This window comes from Melospiza georgiana, chromosome 1, assembly GCF_028018845.1.
Source record: "Melospiza georgiana isolate bMelGeo1 chromosome 1, bMelGeo1.pri, whole genome shotgun sequence".
Taxonomy (NCBI): domain Eukaryota; kingdom Metazoa; phylum Chordata; class Aves; order Passeriformes; family Passerellidae; genus Melospiza; species Melospiza georgiana.
Window position 1 is genome coordinate 42,987,105 of NC_080430.1, and position 21,021 is coordinate 43,008,125.

At 45.4% G+C, this 21,021-nt stretch overlaps 1 protein-coding gene across 3 annotated transcripts in view; it reads left to right on the forward strand.

Moving 5' to 3' along the window:
• The window catches only part of POMGNT2 (protein O-linked mannose N-acetylglucosaminyltransferase 2 (beta 1,4-)), a 31,728-nt gene extending 18,085 nt beyond the window's left edge, over positions 1–13,643 (forward strand). The window contains exons 1-2 of one of the 3 annotated variants that reach the window (XM_058027828.1): positions 2,970–3,063; positions 11,329–13,643. In XM_058027828.1, coding sequence (XP_057883811.1) covers positions 11,421–13,157 — 1,737 coding nt within the window. In that variant the 5' untranslated portion in view covers positions 2,970–3,063; positions 11,329–11,420 and the 3' untranslated portion in view covers positions 13,158–13,643. Of the gene's footprint in view, positions 1–2,969; positions 3,064–3,105; positions 3,334–11,328 lie in introns of those variants that run through there. The other 2 variants (XM_058027806.1, XM_058027817.1) reach the window with 2 other exon arrangements.
• The last annotated feature ends 7,378 nt before the right edge of the window (positions 13,644–21,021 follow it).

The window sequence follows — 21,021 nt, forward strand, 5'->3', positions numbered from 1 at the left end:
CTGTGGGAAGCACCAGGGTGAGGTTGTACCCAGGGATCTCACAGGCAACGTTTCACCCTTGGTTTCTCATGTCAGTCTTGCTGAACATCACTGACTTACCAAACTGCTCTTATGAGCATGAATTATCTCAGATTCCCTTGCACACACTGGCACTAATTACATTTGCAGGTGCACAGTTGGCAAAGCTGTAGGAGAGGGAATTGATTTATCTCTGTCACCCTGCTGGCCTGTCATTACTGATGGCCAGATGGGAACTTGGAAGAGCACAAGTGGCACCTAACTTGAATCAGAACAGCTACCAAAGCCATCTCCTGCCTTGGGATCTGGCAGGTGACTCTCCCACACCCTTCTTCCCCCCACACACTGCATGCAGCTGCAGGAGCAGGCCAGTGTGTCCCTGCAATGCTGCCAGGGTGGTTCCTAATGGGGATGGAGGGGTTTATTAGACTGAGTAGCTTAGCACATGACAAGTTCAGATAGCAGGCAAGTATATGTTTTATATGTACAAAACATGCTTACATCTGCAGAGGAGAATCAATGTCTATGAATTTGTCTGGTTGATGTCAAGACATGTAACCTCTGTGTGTGTGCGTGCATGTAAAATATGTTTGATCATACTTCAACCTTTTTAAACCTAATGTTTATGTAAAACTGCATCCTACATCTCTTAAGCCTGGGATCATGTCATCTTGAAGCACTTGAGCAAAGGGTGGTTTGGCCTCTGAGATATTCTTCTGAAAAATACCTTTTACCATGTCAAAGTATATTCTCTCTTAGGAATTTTCAATATTTGGCTGAAGTCCTGGTCCTTTTGGCATGAGTTTTAATTTTAGCTTCTATAGAATCAAAATATCCTCTCTGTGTGAAGTCCCAATCTTGCTGTCCAGAAACCAAATGCTTCCTTTGTGTCCTTTTTGTATTTGTCAGTACAAAGACTTTTTTTGTTAGTTCAGGCATAATTTTTTTTTGTGTGCTCTCAAACTGAAATGCACTTTTGGTTCAAAAGCACTGCAAGAGGAATAATTTCTTATAGAGAGTCCTTCTGGGACTATAAATAATAAATGCTGTGACTCAGAGTGATGCAGGCACCCTTGCAACATACATGTGCACTGAAAAGATTCAGTAAATAATGATTTACCTGCTCTTTGTCAGCCCTAAACCAAGAGGGATCTATTCAGACTTTCTTGCTAGCTTGATGAGTTTTGTTTGTGCTGTACTGCTTTTTGGGAGTTCTAAAATGTGGTGCTGTTTTTGAAGGCTGCAACTTTATGAGGGGTATTAAATATTCATCAAAATCTTAGTTCTGAGCCAAGATCTCCTATTCAAACCTTACCAGCTTGTAGTAGGTGCTGACTGTGAAGAGCTTGGGACTGCCACTCTTAGTGCCTTATGGTGCAATAGAAATGGACAGTTATTATTTCACAGTTGCTGGAATTATTTGATTATGGTTCCTCCCCCACCCCTTAATGATGGAGTTTTGTACTTTGTGGTGTGGCAGATTGACAAACAGGACCCTCTTCAGAACTGGGGTTAAACTCTCTAACCCTATGCATTGTGATAAATTGTACCTAAGAAATCCATTAATATAATTCATTCCAGGGGTAGAGAAGAAGCTTATTCATAAATAGAAGACCACTAGTCTGTATATGTTGTCCTTTTTTCTCCAGTAAAATAAAAGCTTTTCTAAGAGAAAGATACCAACATGGTGTGTCTGGGTTATCAGGGTTCCTACAGATAAAGTCACTAGCCAAGATCTGTGGGGTCAGTGGAAAGGCTCCTGTTAGCATCAGTGGGAGGTAGGTCAGGCTGTGGAGCTTTCTGAAGTGCAGAAAGCACAAAGTCAGAATGTGTTTTCTCAAGTGAAGTCAGCTCCAAATCTAACTCCACTCCTAGAGTTACAAAATTCAGAGGAAAAATATCAGACTTGTTCTGCACAAGGCAGCATCTTTGTTTTCAGAGGCGCAATGGGACAATGAGATGGTCTTAAAAAGAGAAGGGTGACTTTAGATTTCCTTAGTCCCAATAGGACAGGCTGAGGGCACTGGATGGGCTCGCTTCGCTTTGCTCTTTTCTGTTATTTATTTCCCCCAGGCAGATGTGACTGAGCAGTGTCTCTCTGAGATCCTCTCAGGACAGGCAGAGGTTCATGCTGTAGTTTGAAGTGCACCTTGAGCATGTGGGAGGAGGTGTTGGAGAACTTTGCTTCTTTTTCATCCTTCTTATTTTACCTGTTAGGTCCTAAGGGAAAATCCTCATAGACAGATATTTAACAAGATGTGTCCTGCAAGTATGCTGTCAACAGGTTTGCAGAGCCTCCTGTGTTTGCTTGTGATCTGCCTGCAGGGCTGGGGTCTCCCTCCTGTGTTTAATGGTGTGACTGCATGCCAGGAGCCTATGATCTGCATGTGGATCCCATTGTGGGATAAGAGCTGGAAGTGTTCCCAGTCAGTTCTATCTGGTTTGCCATCTCCATGAAGCTGCTCAGCCCCCACAGGTTCAATGTGGTTTGTGTAAGGCACTCACCTCCGTGAGCTTGTGTGCACTAGGAGATTCTCTTACAAGCTCCTGGATAATTTCTTTGCCTTTGTGCTTAAGAATCACTTGGTTCTACCATAAAAAATAACTTTAGTATGAAAATACTGTTTCCTGGCTCTCTGAAGGAGGGCAATCACAGCCCTGTTCAATTCTAAGCCATTTGCTGACCGTCACATCTGGGAAATTGCTTTCCTGGTGCCAAGGGAATTACTAGAAAGCACGACAAAAGGCTTTCACGTCTTCAAGCAAGGGGCATTTTTTCCTTTCTCTCCTATTGTTTTCTTCTTTTGTGTGAAGTGTTCGGAGTGGCAGTGGCGTTAATGATGCTCAAAAGCAGCATTTCTAAAATGCGTGTGGTGTGTCCCCCCTCGCAGAGCAGCTCCCCGCCCGTCTCCCCAGACCCGCTCAGCTCCGTGGAGCAGCACGCTGGTGTTTGTGTCAGTGTGGCCGCCCGTCGGGGATTTGCAGGAATACTGCAGCAAATCATCCTGCATGCAAGGCTGACCTCTGGGAGGCTAACAAATTGAGGTGAGCCAGCTGGAGCGATAGGACGCTGCCGGCACAGCGAGCATGCTCAGACCTGCCGGGGAAAGGTACCTCGGGCTGCCGATGGTGTGCGGGTTACGGTGCCGACAGCTCCTAGGTGGGATTTTTGCTTTTTCTTTGTGGTGGTGAGCAAAGAAGAGGACTGGAGAGTGCTCGTTCCCCTGCAAAGCATAGCTTTAAGGTGTCTTCTTTTTTCTTTCTCCTGTGAAAGAGAGGCACCGGATAGCATTTCCTGTTATTTAGCATCACCAGGTATGCGTGCATGTGCTGAAACACTGATCTACCAGTGACAGTACTTCCAAGACTAAAAAGGCTGCAGATGCTCTGAATTCCTGTATTTCTTTGCTGGGTGTCATTGTAACTGTGCTGTGTTTGCTGTGCTGATCACATACGGCTCTGAATTCAGTTTTGTTGGCAGTCCTGTTGCAGTGTGCTGAGGAGGGGGGAGGTTGGCGTGTTTTCCATGGCATCTCCTCGCTCCCCCCTTCCATGCAAGTTCACACTGAATCCCTCCTCTGTGTCTGTGCACATGTGGGAAGGCAGTCAGTAGTTCATTTGTAATCCCACGTCTTTGTAGTCCCTCTTTGTTTGACTAGTGGTTTGCTTTATCATTTTAAACAAAAGTCTCATGGGGAAAACATCTGATATGGACTAAATCCTGTAGGTTTGCAGAAATGTATTTCTTGCCTGACACGTGCTGCTATGGGATTACTTTTTTTTTTTACCTTCCCCTAAAACATGCTAATGTGGAGCTTGTGGTAACCAAGGAGGGGTTGCCACTGTTCTTATTGGCTGTGTTGTGCCCCGAACAATTTTGGCTCCCGCTTAGGATTTGCAGCCTCCAGGAGCAGTCCTGGGCACCGTGCTGATGGAGAGCAGGGAGAGCTCAGACTCTGGGTGCTGCTAAGCACAGTCCCAGTACCCGAATAACACAGGTACTCTGCCTGCTGGAGAGCACAGAAGGAAAGGACACATAAAATACAGAGAGTTACAAATGGCAGCTAAAGCCCAGAGGCACAGCTGGAGCGCCTGAAGATCGTCTTGTTCGGTACTTTGGGATTTCACATCATATTCTTTCTCATTCAGTTTTGCAGCATTAGTAAATTTTCCCTTCAGCCACCCCCGCTCCGTCTTTGCTTTAGCAGACCACTGAAGTAAGATAAACCTGCTGCTCTCTTGGCACTTTTTGTTCTGACACAGGTATCTTGTTTACAGACTAAAAGCAAGAGACCAGGCCAAAGGAGAGATGTTTTTACTCAAGTGACCTGGCTGTTAATGACAGTGTAACCAGATAGGTTTCAGTGGGATACTCGGGTCAACAGAGATCAACTGGAGTGAACTCTGCCTGTTAAGCTTTCACCTCTGTCTAGCCATGGTTATTCTGAGTAACTTGGGCTTGGGGCTCTCAGAAGGTGAACAAGACTTGAAGGACTGAGAGAAATACCTTTTTCTTTTTCCTTTTTCTTCACCTTTTTAGCTCATTTTCCTTACATCTCTCGCCTCCAGCTTGCTTATCAAAAGTGCATCTTTTTTAAGGGAATTTTCTTGAGATCTGGGTATTTGTATGGGGAAAGAATTTCATAGTCCATTATGGATGGAGAACTTGGAAATGCAGATCTTAAAAGCCCGAGAAGTATTTTTTTTAGATTAATACTTTTAGCTCAGCTTTGTGGCTTGCTTCTATGCATTGACTGCTTAGTGTTGGAATTTTTTTTAACCTGTTATTTTGTAGATCAAGACAGGAGTATCAACAAATATTAAATCAATGGCTGCTAATCATTGTGAAAGTCAGGTTGGATCTCTTCCTGTCCCAGCTCTCACAGACTTGGAATTTAAAGGGAAGAAAACTTAGGTTTTCTACCCATAAGTGCAGCTGGGAGGTGTCCTGTAGCCACCAGGCTGTTCATATGGAAGGTACTTTTGCTGTAGGGACCATTGCATAGAGCCTGTCTCCTTGGTTGTAGTCTTGTATGAAAGATATACAGTTTTGCTTTCTATTCTTCACTTATGCTGAACCATAAAAACTGAAGATGGACCTAATTTTGATCAAGACTATCTATAGATAAGGTTTTTAAAATATATTGTTATATTTTGATTTTTTTCCCCTAAATAAAGCTCTATTTTTAAAATTCTTCTTGAGACTACATAGTCAAGATATTCTTGTTTTTCATGTCCCCTCTTTGTATCAGGCTTCAATAATGATATTTTTATCTTTAACTGCTGGGCTTACTCCCTCTACAAGAATCTGCTCTTTTCCTGTTTAAAAAGTCAGCACTTCTACAGTTGGCTGCTTTTTACAAAGAAAATGTTCCAGTATATCAATCATTCAGTGTACCATCCTTTCTCTAATGTGCTATGTACTGTGAAAGATATATGTATCTCATTAAATAAATAGAGTGAATAAGATGATAACAGCTTTTTGGGCTGTGGGGATTGACTTGCTTGTAGTTCTGTGGGAATCTGTGACAGAGATGAGAATAAAGGCAAATTCTTGGCTGCCAAATCCCAACTCCCCCTCTTTCCAATTGGGAAAGTTGCCTTCTAGCAACTTCTGCTCTGAGGATGAATGAAGTAGGTATTTAAAACTGCATGTGTTGCATACACTGAATCCTTAGCTAAGCCTCTTGCATCAGGGATGGGAGAAAGGACAGAAGACATTTTGTAGGGCGAGTGCAAAATGCCATGTTTGCATGCTTTTCTTTTCCTGTACTGGTCCTGGAAAGCCAGTCTAGCAAGAGATGGATCCAGGGGTCGGGAGTGCTGATGGGGAAAATGTCCTTGGGGAGGGAATATCTGCTCCTATCCCTCCCATGGTCTTCCCCCCTGACAAGAAGCCCATTTCCTGCAACTCTGCCCTGACTCCTTTGCTGTCCTGTGGCAAGAGCAGCCCCTGTCTCCACTTCCAGTTATGCTGCATTTCTGGGAACCATGGAGATGGTTCTGTTTGGACACCCTGCCACCACTGGCAGGCTGTGCACAGGAGCTGGGCCAAAGCCAAGTTGGCCTCCATGAGGAGGCATTTCCTCTGTGCACAGAGGGGTGGTGCTCTCTGGAAATGTCTCTCCTTCATGCTTTTTGGTTTTCCATTTGATGAGGCTTTTTAGCCTGCTGTAGCTATGGGAAGCTCAACATTGGCCTGGAAAATGTTGGGCAGTTGGTAACAAAAGTTCATCAAGGCCTAAACAGACAAACCTAGCGCTTCTCATTTTGTTAACACCTGCAGGAATTGGTGACCCCTCCTTAGGTGTGCTGGTCACCCTATTCACCCTTGTTCTCCCAATCAAGCTCTTGGTTTTTTCTCTTTGGGAGTCTTAGTAGGGTATGCTTGTCTTTTTTGTAGCTGGGATTTTTTTATATGGATTTTGTAGCTTTTCTCCCTATTTCTTACCTAGATTGCAGTTTTTAAAATGGAGAGCAGATTTGGAACACTGTCCATCATATTAATAGCTTTAGTGATTCATCCTACTGTAGCTTCACAATTAAAAAAAGAACAACAGAGCTCATCTCCTAAATGAATCCAAACAGTTCTTCATGCCAACTGCCTATTAGTGGAAATTCCTCTCTCATCCCACCCACTCTGATCTCCTAGGCATGTTCACAGGAGATGGAGAACAGTGTCTCCATCTATGCTTCCTGTGTCCTTACCACTTCCTGAGGATGTTTAATACATCAGAGAACCTGTAGCTAACAGGCAGAAGGTGCTGCTGTGTCCAAACTTGCATGAGACTGTTATGGATCTGCAAGACACTGGAGGGCTCTGCCAAAAGTGCCTGCTGAACAAACCAGATGAATATTCCTGAAGACTTTACCTGCTCACCAGCAGCCAGTGCTAGTTAGAGGAGAAGTAGCTGAGCTGTGAGAATGAAACTGTGATGCTTTTGCTAAGTGAATGGGGGTGGAGGAAGAAAATGGGGTAAGCTCTTCATGCCTGTGAACTCTTGGGAAAAGAGTAAAGATGATCTGACCAAAAATAGAGTGCCTCCCACAGGCTCTTAGCTGCTGGAGCAGCATCCATTGTGGCTGAGCTGCAGGCCTCAGGATATGCTCTTAATTCCACAGTCTGGAGCTGCCCCCACAAGGGTGCTTTTGTTGAACTTTCCTTGTCTGGCTCTAAGACTGCTGCCTCCTGCCCTGTGAGCATCACTGCCAGGGAAATCTGCCTCTTCTACCTCCTGTCTCACTCCTGCTGCCCCCCTGCAGCCCACTCCTCTCAGCATCCTCAGTGGCACGTCCCATGCCCTCCTGTGGGACACCGTTGCCCTGTGGCAGCTTGGCAGTGAGAAGCTCTGTGCAGCTTTTACATGCACGTCTCTTGTGCCTTGGCTCTGCTCTGTCACTTGCTGTGTCTCCTGGTGCTGAAGGATGGTGCTTCAGCATTTCAAAGCAGAGAGTGAAAAAATGTCAGTCCAATCTGTTTCTTTGGTAACTGGGGCATATTCCTCACGTGGAGCAGAGCCCTGGTATCCCAGTGTCACTGGGAAGCAAGAGGGTGGATGAATGTGAGAGGGATGGGGAGGAGGGAGTCTGTGGGCAGCTTGGGGGGTGACTGGCCTATGAGCTGCCCTTTATGTACAAAGAAGCAGCACAGAGCACTCTGCTCTTAAGAAAAGTAGCAGTGTGTCTGGCCTGCCACTTCTGCAAGTGCCTTTCAGTTCTTAGGATGTTCTCCGATGACACCGTGGGAGTGGCAGCTCTAGACCCATTTAGTGAGGGAGATTTAGTAATGGAAGTTTATTTTATTGTGAAGCAGCTCTCTTCAGGTGGAAAACTAAATGCTTTCACCTTTTTCAGTGTTACCTTCTGCCTCCTGGGAAAGTTTCTTAGCCCAGGTCTATTGCTGCTGACAGCACTTTATGACTGATCTCAGCTTGGGGGTCTGGGGAACCAGAGGACATGCAGAGTGGTTGCTTGCCTTTACTCCCTCGGTGCAGCCTCTCTTGGGTATGTAAAAGCAAGCAGTGTTTGTTACTATTTATGCTCTATCGTTCCCTGAGGGACCAAAATTATAGTTCCTGAGGGTCTGTTTTCACTGAAGGTGTCAGATTGAAAAAAAAGTGCATGATAAAATGTGGGAAAACAGGCAAAGAATTAAGACAGTTCTCTGAGTACCTGTGAAATTCTCCTTTCATTTCTGCCTGCAACACCCCTTCGTGTCCACGTCCCGTTGTTCACTTCCATCAAAAGCAGCTTTCTCCCAAACAGCATGAACCAGGATTTAGGAACTGGCAACGAGGACCAGAAATGAAGATGGATTACTTTAGCACTGCTAACATTTAACATATATTCCTGACACCTGGTTAGCTAAAGCACATACACTCTCTTTAGCTAAGTGCAGGGGAGTGAAAGAGCTGCAAGAGGGAAGAGGTAGAAGAGATCCTTGCAGGTGATTTTTTGCTAAAAATCTGAGTTGTTCATTCCTAGCCATTTAGCAGGTATGGCTGTGGCAGAGTCTGAAATGAAAATTGCTAACCTCTGAACACTGGCTGCATCCATTAGGCCACATCTATGAAGTGCCTCTTATGCCCTTCCTTTGGGGCTGGAGGGGAGCGAACAAATCAGTGAGGGGTGAATTTTGAACTGTTTTCAAGGCTGTTTTCAAGGAGACCTGTTTGGCTCAAGGGTTTGTAATGGTCAGCAGAGCTCCCCACCAGCAAAATGCCCATAAAATGCAGGTGGCATCAGTGGTGTTTTTGTGGACTGTGGGCTTCTCATGGCTCTGAAACATCAACACGTACACACTCATCTTGCCATAATGGAGTAATAAAGAAGCCATGTGGTTTTCCCTCCTCTGCCAAGTTGTTGCAACTTGCATTGACTCCCTTGAGCTTTGTATGTGCTTTGTTCTTCTGACCCACAGAAGTTAAATTTCATAATGCCTGCAGGCTGGCCTTCCTTTAAGGGTGTCCTTACAGGAGAGTGCTTGCTTGTTAAAGGTCTCCTCCATGAACTGATTATCAAACTGTGCTCACAAAATGAGAGGTTTGTACTGGAGAGGTTATGTACAGAATTGGGTGATACCATTAGACATTTTTCAAAGACAGTGAAGAAACAAAATAAAGCTTTGAAAGTTAGTACCAATAAAATACATCAGAATCTGTCCGCATCAAAATTTTCTCTTCCTGAAAACTGATTTGATTGCATTAGCAGAACCTGAGTGATGTACTGCTGTCCCCAGTGGGTTTCTATTCCAGGCTGTCCATGGAATAGCCATGATTGAGAGTTGCACAGCCATGAGGAGCAGCAGTCACCCCTGATGGGGTGGACAGATTGAGATGTGATGTGACAGCCATCATTTTTCTGTGCAGGCTATCTGTGGCACCTGGGACGAGACCCAGATAAAATTGCTGTGGTGGAAACAAAGGCTAAGTGTTAGAAAAGAGTTTATCACAGTCCTTCATGCCTCTCTCAACAGAGGCTGGCTGAAGAGATGAGTACTAAGAATGAGATAGAGAAGTGTCTTTGGGGCATGGTTTATGGAGAATTGATCCTGCCCTGATAATCAGATGATCACTCTAGGTCCCTTTTTTTCCATGTTTGAAATCAAAACAACACATCTTTAATTTGCTGCTTGCTTTTAGGGAGTTTCTGAATGAAGTGGGTTTTCAGATCACTTGCCAAAGGAGGTGGACTTCATTTCACTTCCATTTGAGTAGCTGGAAATGGAAGTGAATTTGTTGCTCAGATCCCCAGAGATGACCTCTTGAGTTTGTGTGGCTTACAGCTAGCACTCGTTTCTTTGGCATTATTCAGACTCTCAGTACCTTCAGTTCTTCCTAAGATGGATCCTCCAGGCTGTTGGGATCTCATGAGATATAGGAATCCCTTCTGACTTCATTGAGTTCCATGATTCTCCATTCAATTCCAAGTTGCAGGATCAAGCTCTTTTCAAAGGGACTCCTTTGGCAGTAGAGGAGGTGTTTGCTTTGGTCCCAAGTATGCCTGACTACCTTCCTCCACATTGCCATGTAAGAAGTCTCTCTTAGTTAAAATGCTAAAGGATGCTTGGGATATCAGAACATGTGCTTAAGACATTTCTTTTTTTCCCCCACAGCAATCTTGCACCAAAGGAAATTTAAAATTGCTACCTTTAAAAATGGCAGCTAGAAACAATCTAGTGAGGTAAATACTAATCAGAAATTTCCCTTCCTGAAGTTCCCCATGAGTCATGGATGCAATTATTTACAGCCTGACTAGCAGTGAATCTTGATGCATAATGAAAATTGAAGCCCATAAATTCTGTAGGTGAATCAATACCTCAATTGAAGTTCACAGTTGAAGTTATAATCAATACTCTGGTATAAGCCAGTAGTGTTTCTGCATAGAAGGAAAACAGTGGCAAGCTCTAACAGAAAAAGAATCAGGGAGGCTTTGGAGCAGCACAGAAAAGGTTCTCAGGTTGGAATGGGGAAATGCCAACAGTGAAACCCTTCAAATGCATTAGCTTATCATTTGTATAAGGGCTGACTGTGCTGTGCAAGCCAGACTCTCACTAAATGAAGGTCTGATTGCTTTAATGACACATCAGTTCCTCTCATAAAGAGCAGAGCTCTCCTCTCTTCCATGCCAATATTTCTTTTGGAAGACGATGGCAGTTCCTAGCCTTTGATCCTGGACTGCAGCCAGAGCAACACCCCAGTGACTTGGGATTCTCCCTCAGGGCAGTCCATAGAGCTGCAAGTCCTTCCCCCAGCCCTATATAAAATGAAATTGAATGTGATGTTCACTAGTTCACATTGCACACTGGAGTGTAGCGAAATCTGTGCTGGCAATACCCCTTGAGCTACTGCTGCAGTGCAGGTGAGGGCACCCGGAGTGCTCTCAGCCACGCAGAGCGGGAGGAGGAGCTGGGGCTGAGTCCTCTGCAGGTGATTGCACTGCTCTGTTTCCTCTCACTGTGGGAGTGGTCTGCAAAAGGCAGAGTGATCCAGAGTCACAGAGAACGTACTTTTCTTTCTAGTAGATCTTCATAGAGCTCATCCTTAAAGTCTTGTACATTTTCTTCTTCAAAAGCATAGAAATGAAAATGAGAGAGGAGCCTTCCTGTAGAGCAGCTCACAGTTCTGTTTGCGTTATATTTTTTTACAGTTTTGGGGAGAGCTTTGTCACTTTTTTTTTTCCCTCATTCCCTGGAAAGGGAGAAATTACTGAAAGAAGCTTAAACTCTCTTGAATAGTCCATAAAATATGATTTATGGTGGAGCTGTAAACCTGATGTTTAAAGGTTCCTCTCTTGTTTTATTTTCCACAGGTCTTTGCCCTCACCATGTCCAAGAGTGTTAATGATGTGTTCCCTCTCCATTGCATTCCCCACCTGCCATCCTGCTAGGATCTGAGTACAGAATGAACATAGCAGCTGTGTTCAATGCCCTGCTCGTGTGCATCCTCGCTGCCGTGCTGTGGAAGTACATCAAACTGTGCGATCATGCCGCCATGGTGGAGGAGGAGCTGCTCCTCATGCGCCAGTCTCAGGAGCTCTCTGAGGCTCAGGTTGACTACCATGCAGCTCTGCAGGCCCTGGTGGAGAACGGTACCAGGATGGTGTGCACTGGCAGGATGCACACCGACCGCATCTGCCGCTTCGAGTCCCTCTGCTACTCCACCGAGGCTGAGGAGTTCGTCTACTTCCACAGCAACTCCTCCGTCATGCTGCCCAACCTGGGCTCCCGGAGGTTCCAGCCGGCTCTGCTCGACCTCTCCTCTGTGGAAGATCACAACACCCAGTACTTCAACTTTGTGGAGCTGCCAGCTGCTGCGCTGAAGTTTATGCCAAAGCCGGTCTTCGTGCCTGACGTGGCGCTGATTGCCAACAGGTTCAACCCGGACAACCTGATGCACGTCTTTCATGACGACCTCCTCCCCATCTATTACACCATGCAGCAGTTCTCCGACTTAGATCTGGAGGCACGACTCTTCTTCATGGAGGGGTGGAGTGAAGGTGTTCACTTTGACCTCTACAAGTTACTGAGTAACAAGCAGCCGCTCCTCAGAGAGGAGCTTAAAACTCTGGGCAGGCTCCTCTGCTTTACCAAATCCTACGTGGGACTATCCAAAATCACCACCTGGTACCAGTACGGATTTGTCCAGCCACAAGGGCCAAAGGCTAACATCTTGGTTTCTGGTAACGAGATCAGGCAGTTCACCAAATTCATGATGCAGAAACTGAACATCAGCTTGGAGGAAAGCTCCAGTGAGGAGTACATCGTAGTGTTCAGTCGGACAATCAACAGACTTATCCTAAATGAGGCAGAACTAATCCTGGCTCTTGCTCAGGAGTTTCAGATGAAAACCATTTCCGTCTCTCTGGAGGAGCATTCGTTTTCTGACATCGTGCGGCTGATCAGCAATGCATCCATGCTGGTCAGCATGCACGGGGCCCAATTAGTCATGTCGCTCTTCCTGCCAAGAGGGGCCACCGTGGTGGAGCTCTTCCCATATGCCATCAACCCCGAGCACTACACCCCCTACAAAACCCTGGCAACCCTTCCTGGCATGGACCTGCACTACATTGCCTGGCAGAACACCGCCAGGGAGGACACGGTGACCTACCCGGACAGGCCCTGGGATCAGGGCGGGATCGCTCACCTGGACAAGGCCGAGCAGGAGCGCATCATTAAGAGCACGGAGGTGCCGCGGCACCTCTGCTGCCGCAACCCCGAGTGGCTGTTCCGTGCCTACCAGGACACCAAGGTCAACATCCCGTCCCTCATACACGTCATTAGGCAGACTGTGAAGTCCAAGCCCGGACCCAGGAAGCAGAAGTGGTCTGGTAGCCTCTACCCTGGCAAAGTGAGGGATGCCAAGTGCCAGGCCTCTGTGCAGGGCACGAGTGAAGCTAAACTTGCTGTGTCCTGGCAGATCCCCTGGAATCTGAGGTATCTCAAGGTCAGAGAAGTAAAATACGAAGTGTGGATACAAGAGCAAGGGGAAAACACTTACATGCCTTATATATTGTCCCATCAGAATCACACCTTCTCAGAAAACATTAAGCCCTTCACGATATACCTGGTGTGGATACGCTGCATCTTCAACAAAAACCTTCTGGGACCTTTTGCAGATGTGCTCTTGTGTAGTACATAACCCACTGCACTACCTGTACAGCTCTAACCTGCTCTCCACTCCATCTGTGGTTTAAAACTTCTCGTCTTGTAGTTTGTAGAGGGCTGAAGAGGACTGACTGTACCAGTGCCTAAGTGTCCATTTTATTGCACTCCACATGTATTCTTACAATGGTATTTATTTCCAGTGAGTGTTTGGGAAAAAAAAAAAAAGATAAACCTCTGTGTTCTTCAGAGTAACTTCCAGCGGTTAAATTACATGCTGAATACATGTAATTGAAAACAGAATGGAAGTGAATTGTGTGTACCTTGGTCGTGATTTAAATTTGTTCCTATTGTGTGGTGACTATTTAAGCACAGCGTTAAAGCGCAGTTAATTCCATGGCTAAGTGGGCAATTCTCATCTGCTTTTTCACTGTGAGTTTTATTTTTCTGTAACTCTTGACTGTAACTTTGAGTTCAAGATTTTGTACGAGAGCCTTCATTAAACTGCTGTAAACCTCCTCAATGCTTTTTTGCCTTTTATTATTTGTCACAAGCATTACTGTGATAGATTTGTCCATTGCTGTGATAAAATGTGTATCTGTAGCTTCCTCTGTTTATATTTGATTGAAGAGAATGACTACAAACTAAAGCTTCGTGCTTAAAATCAGATTTTAATGCACCCCTATTGCAAAACGTTGTAGTAACAGGTAAGAGGTAGAAGGGATGGAGTAGATGAAATAATTTACTGTGTTTTAGGAGCTTTCATTTTGTAAGTTACATACAGGTGTGTGAGAAAGGAGTGGGGTGATTTGGGAGAGCTGATGGGGAAGAGATTGCGTTTACAGCAATCTGCTCAAGAATTTTTTTTTTGTGTGTGTGTGTGTTTAATCAGAATAATCAGTTGATAATAGCTACTAGTAGGTACATGCTTTGCTGGGGAATAGGCAGGTGGTGGCAAAGGGAATCTTCCTGTGCACAGGTGTTCCTGGATGTTGGTGGAAGGAAGCAGAGTCAGGCAGGAAACAGGTAGGTGTGCCAGGGAATTGGGCTGGCCACAGAACGTGGCAGGGATCAGGCTGATGACACACCTCTGTTACTCCGGGGGGTGAGTAGTTTAGTTTAGATTTAAATTCGTTTTCCCTGAGATCAGAATCTGGCTTCTTTGCCAGGGTAACACACTGACTACTTTGGACCTGATCCTGTTCACATCTGCTTTAGCTGGAGACCCTAAATGGCACTGTCTTTGAAAAATGGCTCTGAGTCACAAGTGCAGTTCTTGAGGAGGGGAAAAGGAAAGGGGCAGGAGTGTGAGATGTTTCCCTGACAAATATTAGCATCCTCTATAGTTTATAACCAGTGTTGAAGCAAAAGGAGAAGTGCTCCTTTCCCTCCCAGTCCACACCTTCTTCCCAAGGTCTGGATGAACATTTGAAGAATGGGATAAATGTCTTGCTTTCTGGATTGATAGATGAGCGTCTCAAGGCAGGATTATAAATATGGGTTCTAAGGAGAGGGGGAGTACAAATGGATGTATGAATTTGGACAAGAAACAGAAGGATTGAAAAATGAGCAAAACACAGCACAACATTGGACCTTTGGGCAAGTGCTGCTTCTGTAAATTCATTTTCATTATGTCTTGCTTTGTTTTCAAACATGTTTATGATTTAATGGAGGGGAAGAAACAGAACATGAGTCCCAAAGTCTGCATTTGCTTTGCAGTTGTAACCTTGCCAACTAATGGTTTTTGCCTTGATATTTTAAAGGGGCACAGGAATATTCCCATTGTTTTTTCCTTGGGAGAAAATGGGCTTCTTGCTGAAGAGAGTATTCAAGCTGTGCCCCAAAGTCTCCATGTGGCTGCACATTCCATACCATATATGTCAGAGCTGAGGTGAGAAAAATTTCCTAAAAGCTGGCAGTGAAAGCAAGCTGTTCAGGGAAGCCTCCAGGACCTGTGGCTCCCCAGGAGCTTGCTGGCAGATGAGCTCCTGCTCACAAAAGGGTTTTGCAGCAGTCCTGCATCCCCACATCCATTCAAACTGTGGCCAGTGGCCATCCTGCTGGCTCTTGCAAAGGTGGTATTGTTGGTATCCTATTTGGTAGTGAATGAGTCTGCAGACATCTGAAATTTAGGCAGCATTCATTTTGTATCAGCTCTCAAAATAATTTTCCTTGAGTGTGTGTTCTCCTAACCATTGTTCATCCTCAGCAGGATATTGATCTGCTTGTTGCCTTCCTGCCTGCTTTTCTCTGTGCCTTTTGTAGTAATCCTATGCCTGTAATTTGTAGATCATCCCATTTCACTTAAAATTAGTTCCATATGATTGCAGATTTTATAACATTTGCAGATTGGTTACAGCACATTAACTATTTTCTTCTCGTATCCTAATGACTAATCAACAAAATTGGCTACAGAGCAATGAAGTATCATATATGTGGGTTTCTGTGCTCTTTACTCTGGCATGAAACAATCTCTCGTGTTCAGAGAGAGACTCATTTTTTCCAGAAGATAATTAAATGCGCTTTCCAAAAATGTGCATTCAGGTTCTGTCTTCCTCATCAGTGCTGAGAGTACTTTATGAGGTGAAAAAAAAAAGGGCTTTTTCCTTTTCAAATTCTCAAATAGCTGAAGTTGTGCTGGTGATGTGGCCATTTGCCTCCACCACCTGCCCAGTGTAAAGGTGGCTGTGCTGGCACCTCACTGCTGTACCTGAATTTCTCCTCTGCCAGAGCACACAGCAGTGAGAGCCCCTGGTGCAGCCTGTGGCTGTCATAAATTGGGCACTGTAATGTTATGCTGATTTATACTACCTCAAGAACTGCTCTGGAGTGCTGGCAGTTTTCCAGAGTAAATTTTCTTTCTTTTTAATAAGTTTGCCATCAGCGCTTTGCAGGCCCATTCCATTTCTTAGGCCCAGGCCTCCCCTGTCCCATGGGCTCTTTGTTTCCCTTGCTCCTCTCTGTCAATGCCATTTCTTGATGGATCAGAAGGAATGTTTGCCTGGCATCATTTAAAGTTCTGTCCTGTGGTGAATGCAGGCTCTTTGTGCACAGGGGCTGAGGCTGCATCTCTCTCGTGTGCAGGAAGGCAGGACTGAAGCTGGATTAGTGTGTTTTTCTCATTGGGTGAGCTTGTGGGGCTCCTTTTGACAAGTTGCTTTGTGCAAGAGACTTGGAACTTCTACTGCTGCATCATTTGGTTCTGCTCCCAAAGGGAATACATTATGCTCTCCGGTGCTGTCTGTCCATGCTGTCCTGGAAGAAGAGCTGGGATTAAATAGTAGATTAAAATTAAATTGTAGCTGAGATTAAATCCAGAATCCTTTGGGGGCAGTGCAGGATGCTGGTCTCGAACTCGCTGCTGCTGGCCTTGTCTGTGCTTGCAGAGATGGATCATCCAGGAGGGTTTCCTCTGGATGCACTTTCATATCTTCTTCTAAATAGCCCGAGTGCAAGCACCTGCCAGCAGCTGTGGGAGGCTCTTACTGGCATGTGTGAGCATGGAGAGGAGCTGAATGGAGGGCTTGGACCCGTGAGGTGTTGCAGCAGGAGCTGCAGGTTGCTGGTAATGCCTCCATGGGCTGGTTGCAGCCCAGGTTGGTCACCCAGGGTGGGTTTTACAGCTCCAGAAGGTGACTGGAGGTAGTTAAAATACTTGGATCTGCAGAGTTCAAATTGAGATGTTTCTGTCTTCTTCCTCTCCCCTCCCCTGATTCCTTTCTGACAGATCCTTTTCTTAAGGAAATGATAACTCCTAAGAGTAACTTGGGACTTTGCAAAGTTCCTTTTTTGGCTTTATCACCTCAATCTCTAAGAGCTAAATACATTACTCAAGGTAAATGTATGACAGGATTGTTTGTCAAAGCTGTCTGTTGATTTTTAAAATTTTTATTCTTTCTTCCATTTTAAGCCACTTTTTTGCCTCCATCTCTTAGGGCTTTGCATGTCCAGCGCTCTGGGATCTGTGGATGTCTCTTGTCCCAAGACACCAACACCTCACAGGACCCAAATTAAGTGAAGACACTCAGGATATGATTAATTTCAACACCCTTTAGGCTGTTGGTGTAGATGGCTCTGAGGCAGAGGCACATTTGCTGCAGGGGGACTGGCAAGGGCCCTGACACAAGATTTAGCCTCCTCAGTGCAGGGATTGGTCCAACTCCACAGCAAGGAGGTTGCTGCTCTCTGGGACCCCTGGGTGAAAGGAGCTCTATAAGCACACCATCATTTAATTTGCATTGAACAAAACGGTGACTTCAGCATCTTTATTGCTGTATCTCCTCTGCTGAGCTGTATAAATAGCAGACTTATTTCTGTCATATTTTTGCTTCTGCTGTCTATGCTGGTGTAAGGTAGGATTGGTTTAGTGGATAAAAGAGCACTTAATTTTCCCCTGCTGGACTTGGGGTAGGCACACTCTTGGAATGGCTTTCAGTGTGATGACTGACAGTCCATCTGTGCTGTGGGTGGTTATGAGAAGCATCACCATCTGCACGTGTGTGAGGCACATCACCGTCCTTATGTAAGAGCAGTCACCTCCCCCAGCGTGTCCCTCCCGAGGGGCTTTCAGCCAACCCCTCTGCTGGCATGGGGCTAGCTGCAGCACAGAGAGCCATGCTGAATTTACTCTGATTGAGGGCCTAGCCCTGCTTGTCACCTTCTCAAGTCATCCCTTCAGAACATGCTGATTACTAAATTAATTGTTGGCACGTTCAGACAGATGCATGGAATAGCCTCCTGTTTGCTCGAAATAACTTGGCAACGGTCTCCACCTTTAAATGCTGCTTAGTCCTGCCATTTTCAAACGTGCTGCCTTTAAAATTTCATTGAGTTTCCCTTTGCTGGGTGTGCATTCAAACAGCTCGCTCCAATTGCCTGATTTCCCTTCTGGTGTCCCTGGATGCATAATGCAGCATCCACAACAGATCCACTCAGGGTAACATCTCTGTTCCCTGCCCTAGGGACTCCCTGCTCCTTTGTCTCTCCTTGCTTTAGTGTTATCCTGGCCTCTGGCAATAGCCAGCCAGCGTGTGGATGGAGGTGGGACAGTCTGCAGGCATTCCAAGCCCAGCAGCATTGCTGTTTTCCCACTGTGGGTTTCCAGCAGTGTTATCCTGTGGATGTTGCTAGCAGTGTGATGCTTTTGTGATGAGTCAATTCCTCCTGCTTCTTCAGTCTGCCTGACAAAAACCTGCCAGGGCCCTGTGGCTGTCCACAAGTAGGTACTGGGGCAGCAGCTGCTCTCTGGGCTCCCATGGATCTCCTGATTTGGGGTGATTTCACCCCAGCCAGAGCTGGGTACTGCCTTTCCCCGCCTGCCAGCCCCAGGGGCAGGTTTGCTTGTGTGGGTGGCAAGGTGTGACAGACAGACCTGGGTGAGGAGACACCGCCTCAGGCTGCTGCTCAAGCTGCCCAGAGGGGTACAGGCACTGGTGGCCATCTGGCCGAGGTTTTCATGAAATGTGTCTGGCTTTTCATGGGATTCTCACACCAAGAAACATGGAGGTGAGGGGGGTGGCATGTGGGGGAGCAATCTGGAGTGAATTACTGGAAGATCTCCTCTATTTTATAGGTGAGACATCAGCGGAGGACTGTAGATCAAAGCCTTTTGTTTTAGCATGGGACTCCAAGATTTGCTGTTTGTACAAGTCCTCATCCTCATCCTGCTCCTCTGTTTCAAGGATTTATATAATTCTCCATTACTTTGTCTTTTTTATTTGCTCTTCTCTAGATTCCATCTTCTGTTTTGCCATTGGAAGATGAAAAATTTGAGCTGGGCTTTATGCAGAGGGGAGCAGGGGCAGAGCTCCATGAGCAAACACCTGTGTGTCTCCAGCTGTGGCCAGGAAGCCCCTGGCAGCAGTGCTTCCACAGGACAATGGAAGATGAGTGCTGCCCTCCATCTTTCATAAGCATTCTTTTTCATCTCTTTCCCTCTGACAGAGAAAGGTGCTTTCCTCCACACATTAATTCTTGTCAGTTTCAGAGCCAGACAGCTGTGAAAAATCTCTTTCCTTTCTTCTTCCTCCAAATTCCTTCCTCAGGATGGTGATAGTGCTTCAGAGGAGCGATTAGAAATGTTTGCTTAGGGGGAAGAATGGGATTCAGTTGTCTGGGAGTGAGAGCTTCAGATGCTTTGGCTTCTTGCTCTTTTCCCACCTGTCACTTGCTAAATTTTGGGCAGGGGGTGACTCTGTAGAACATCCTCTGGTTATTGCTGATGCCTGGAAGATGCTTGTCCTTGGAGAAAGAGGACAAAGACACATTGCTGCTGCAGCTCCAAAGGGCCAAACACCACAGTTGCATGTCCCAACTGCTTTTGTGAGAAACATTTTGTTTCTCTGACAACTTCTCCTTCCTCCACAAAAAAAAAAAAAAAAAAAAACAAAAAAACCAAACAAAAACAAAAAAAAAAACAAAACAAACAAACAAACAAAAAAAAAAACCCACAAAAAAAAAAACCACCCCAAAACCAAACAGACAAAACCAAACCAAGCAAAACAAAAGAACAAAATTCTATTAGGGAGAATTTTTGATGAAGTACATAAATTCCAGAGCTATCTTTCCACTCAAAACTGGTTTTGACACAATTTTCAACAATTGATTAGGGTCTAGAGAGGAGGTTATGATTAGACAGTGGTTTATTTATGCCATTTTCCTTTTCTCAGGCTAGAGGAAGGGCTGAGAAATTGGTGGGGCTGACCTGATAGTGCCTTTCTGCAGTGCAGAATTTGCAGTGGAAGTCTCAGGGCAGCCATTTCCTCCCAAAAACTGTCCTGGAAAGCTGGTAGGCAGGAAGAAAACTACCAAAGAGCAATTAGCTTCATTCTCTACATTACACATTTCCCTTTTAGATGTCATCACCTTTCTGAGCAAGGACCTAATCTGAGTGTTCTCCTCAGGAAAAAAACCAAAACAACCCGTATTTCTTACAGCCCGTGTTTGGGAAAACTCTGACCAGCAGAGTACACCTTATCCAGTTTGATGCATCCTCACCAGTAGCTCAGGTGAGGGCCTGATAAGCTGCACACAAATAAGCTGCACAGTTCCAGGCAAGAGTTTTGGCTCTGCTTTCTCAGTTTTGTTTCAAGTCAGTAACATTTCAGGGGAAACCAAGACCCACAAGATGACCCATGTGGAGCAGTAGTGCACCTTGGTTTGTGCTGGCCAGACAAGCCAGCACATCCAGGCCAGACAAGCCATTTGCCTGGAAACCCTCTCTGCTTGGTGGAATTAAAGAGTATCTTACAGCAAATCCCCATGATTTGTAGGAAGGTCAGAACACCATTATCTCAGGTTTCTGTGGTTGAGATGATCCCTGAGGTATTAGAAAGTCTTTTCTTCCCCAGCTCTGCAACCAGAGAAGAAGTCAAGATTCGTTGGTTCTGCTTTTCAAGGTTGTTTATTTCTTCTTATCTATTACATTCATTCTCCGACCTGCTGAGATCTGTCCAGCAGGTTGGGTTGGGGCACAGTGACTGCCCTTGGGGTGGTGTTAACTTTTTATACTACAAACTATGTGTGCTTTATTTACAATAATTTTCCAATACCTATCACCTACGTTAGACAGTTTGCCTCTGCTCTAAACCAATCCAAAAGTGCCACCATCACAGCAGAAGATGGAGGGCAAGAAGAAGCAAGAGGAAGGACAGGACACACCCAGATTCCTCCATCTTGCTTCTTGAACCCCCATTCTAAAACCCCAAAATTCTACTTTTTCACCCTGTGACAAATTAACTACCATTCTACTCAAACTCTTGTGGCTTGTAAATCTTCTCACAAAGTTGGTAATTGTTTCCATGGGCTGAGATAGAAGGCACAGGTGTCTTTGACTCCATGCCAAGGTCTCTGAGCCCCCTGCCAGGGTCTCGAATCACCCAGGGCAGCCAGAGGAATGTCCT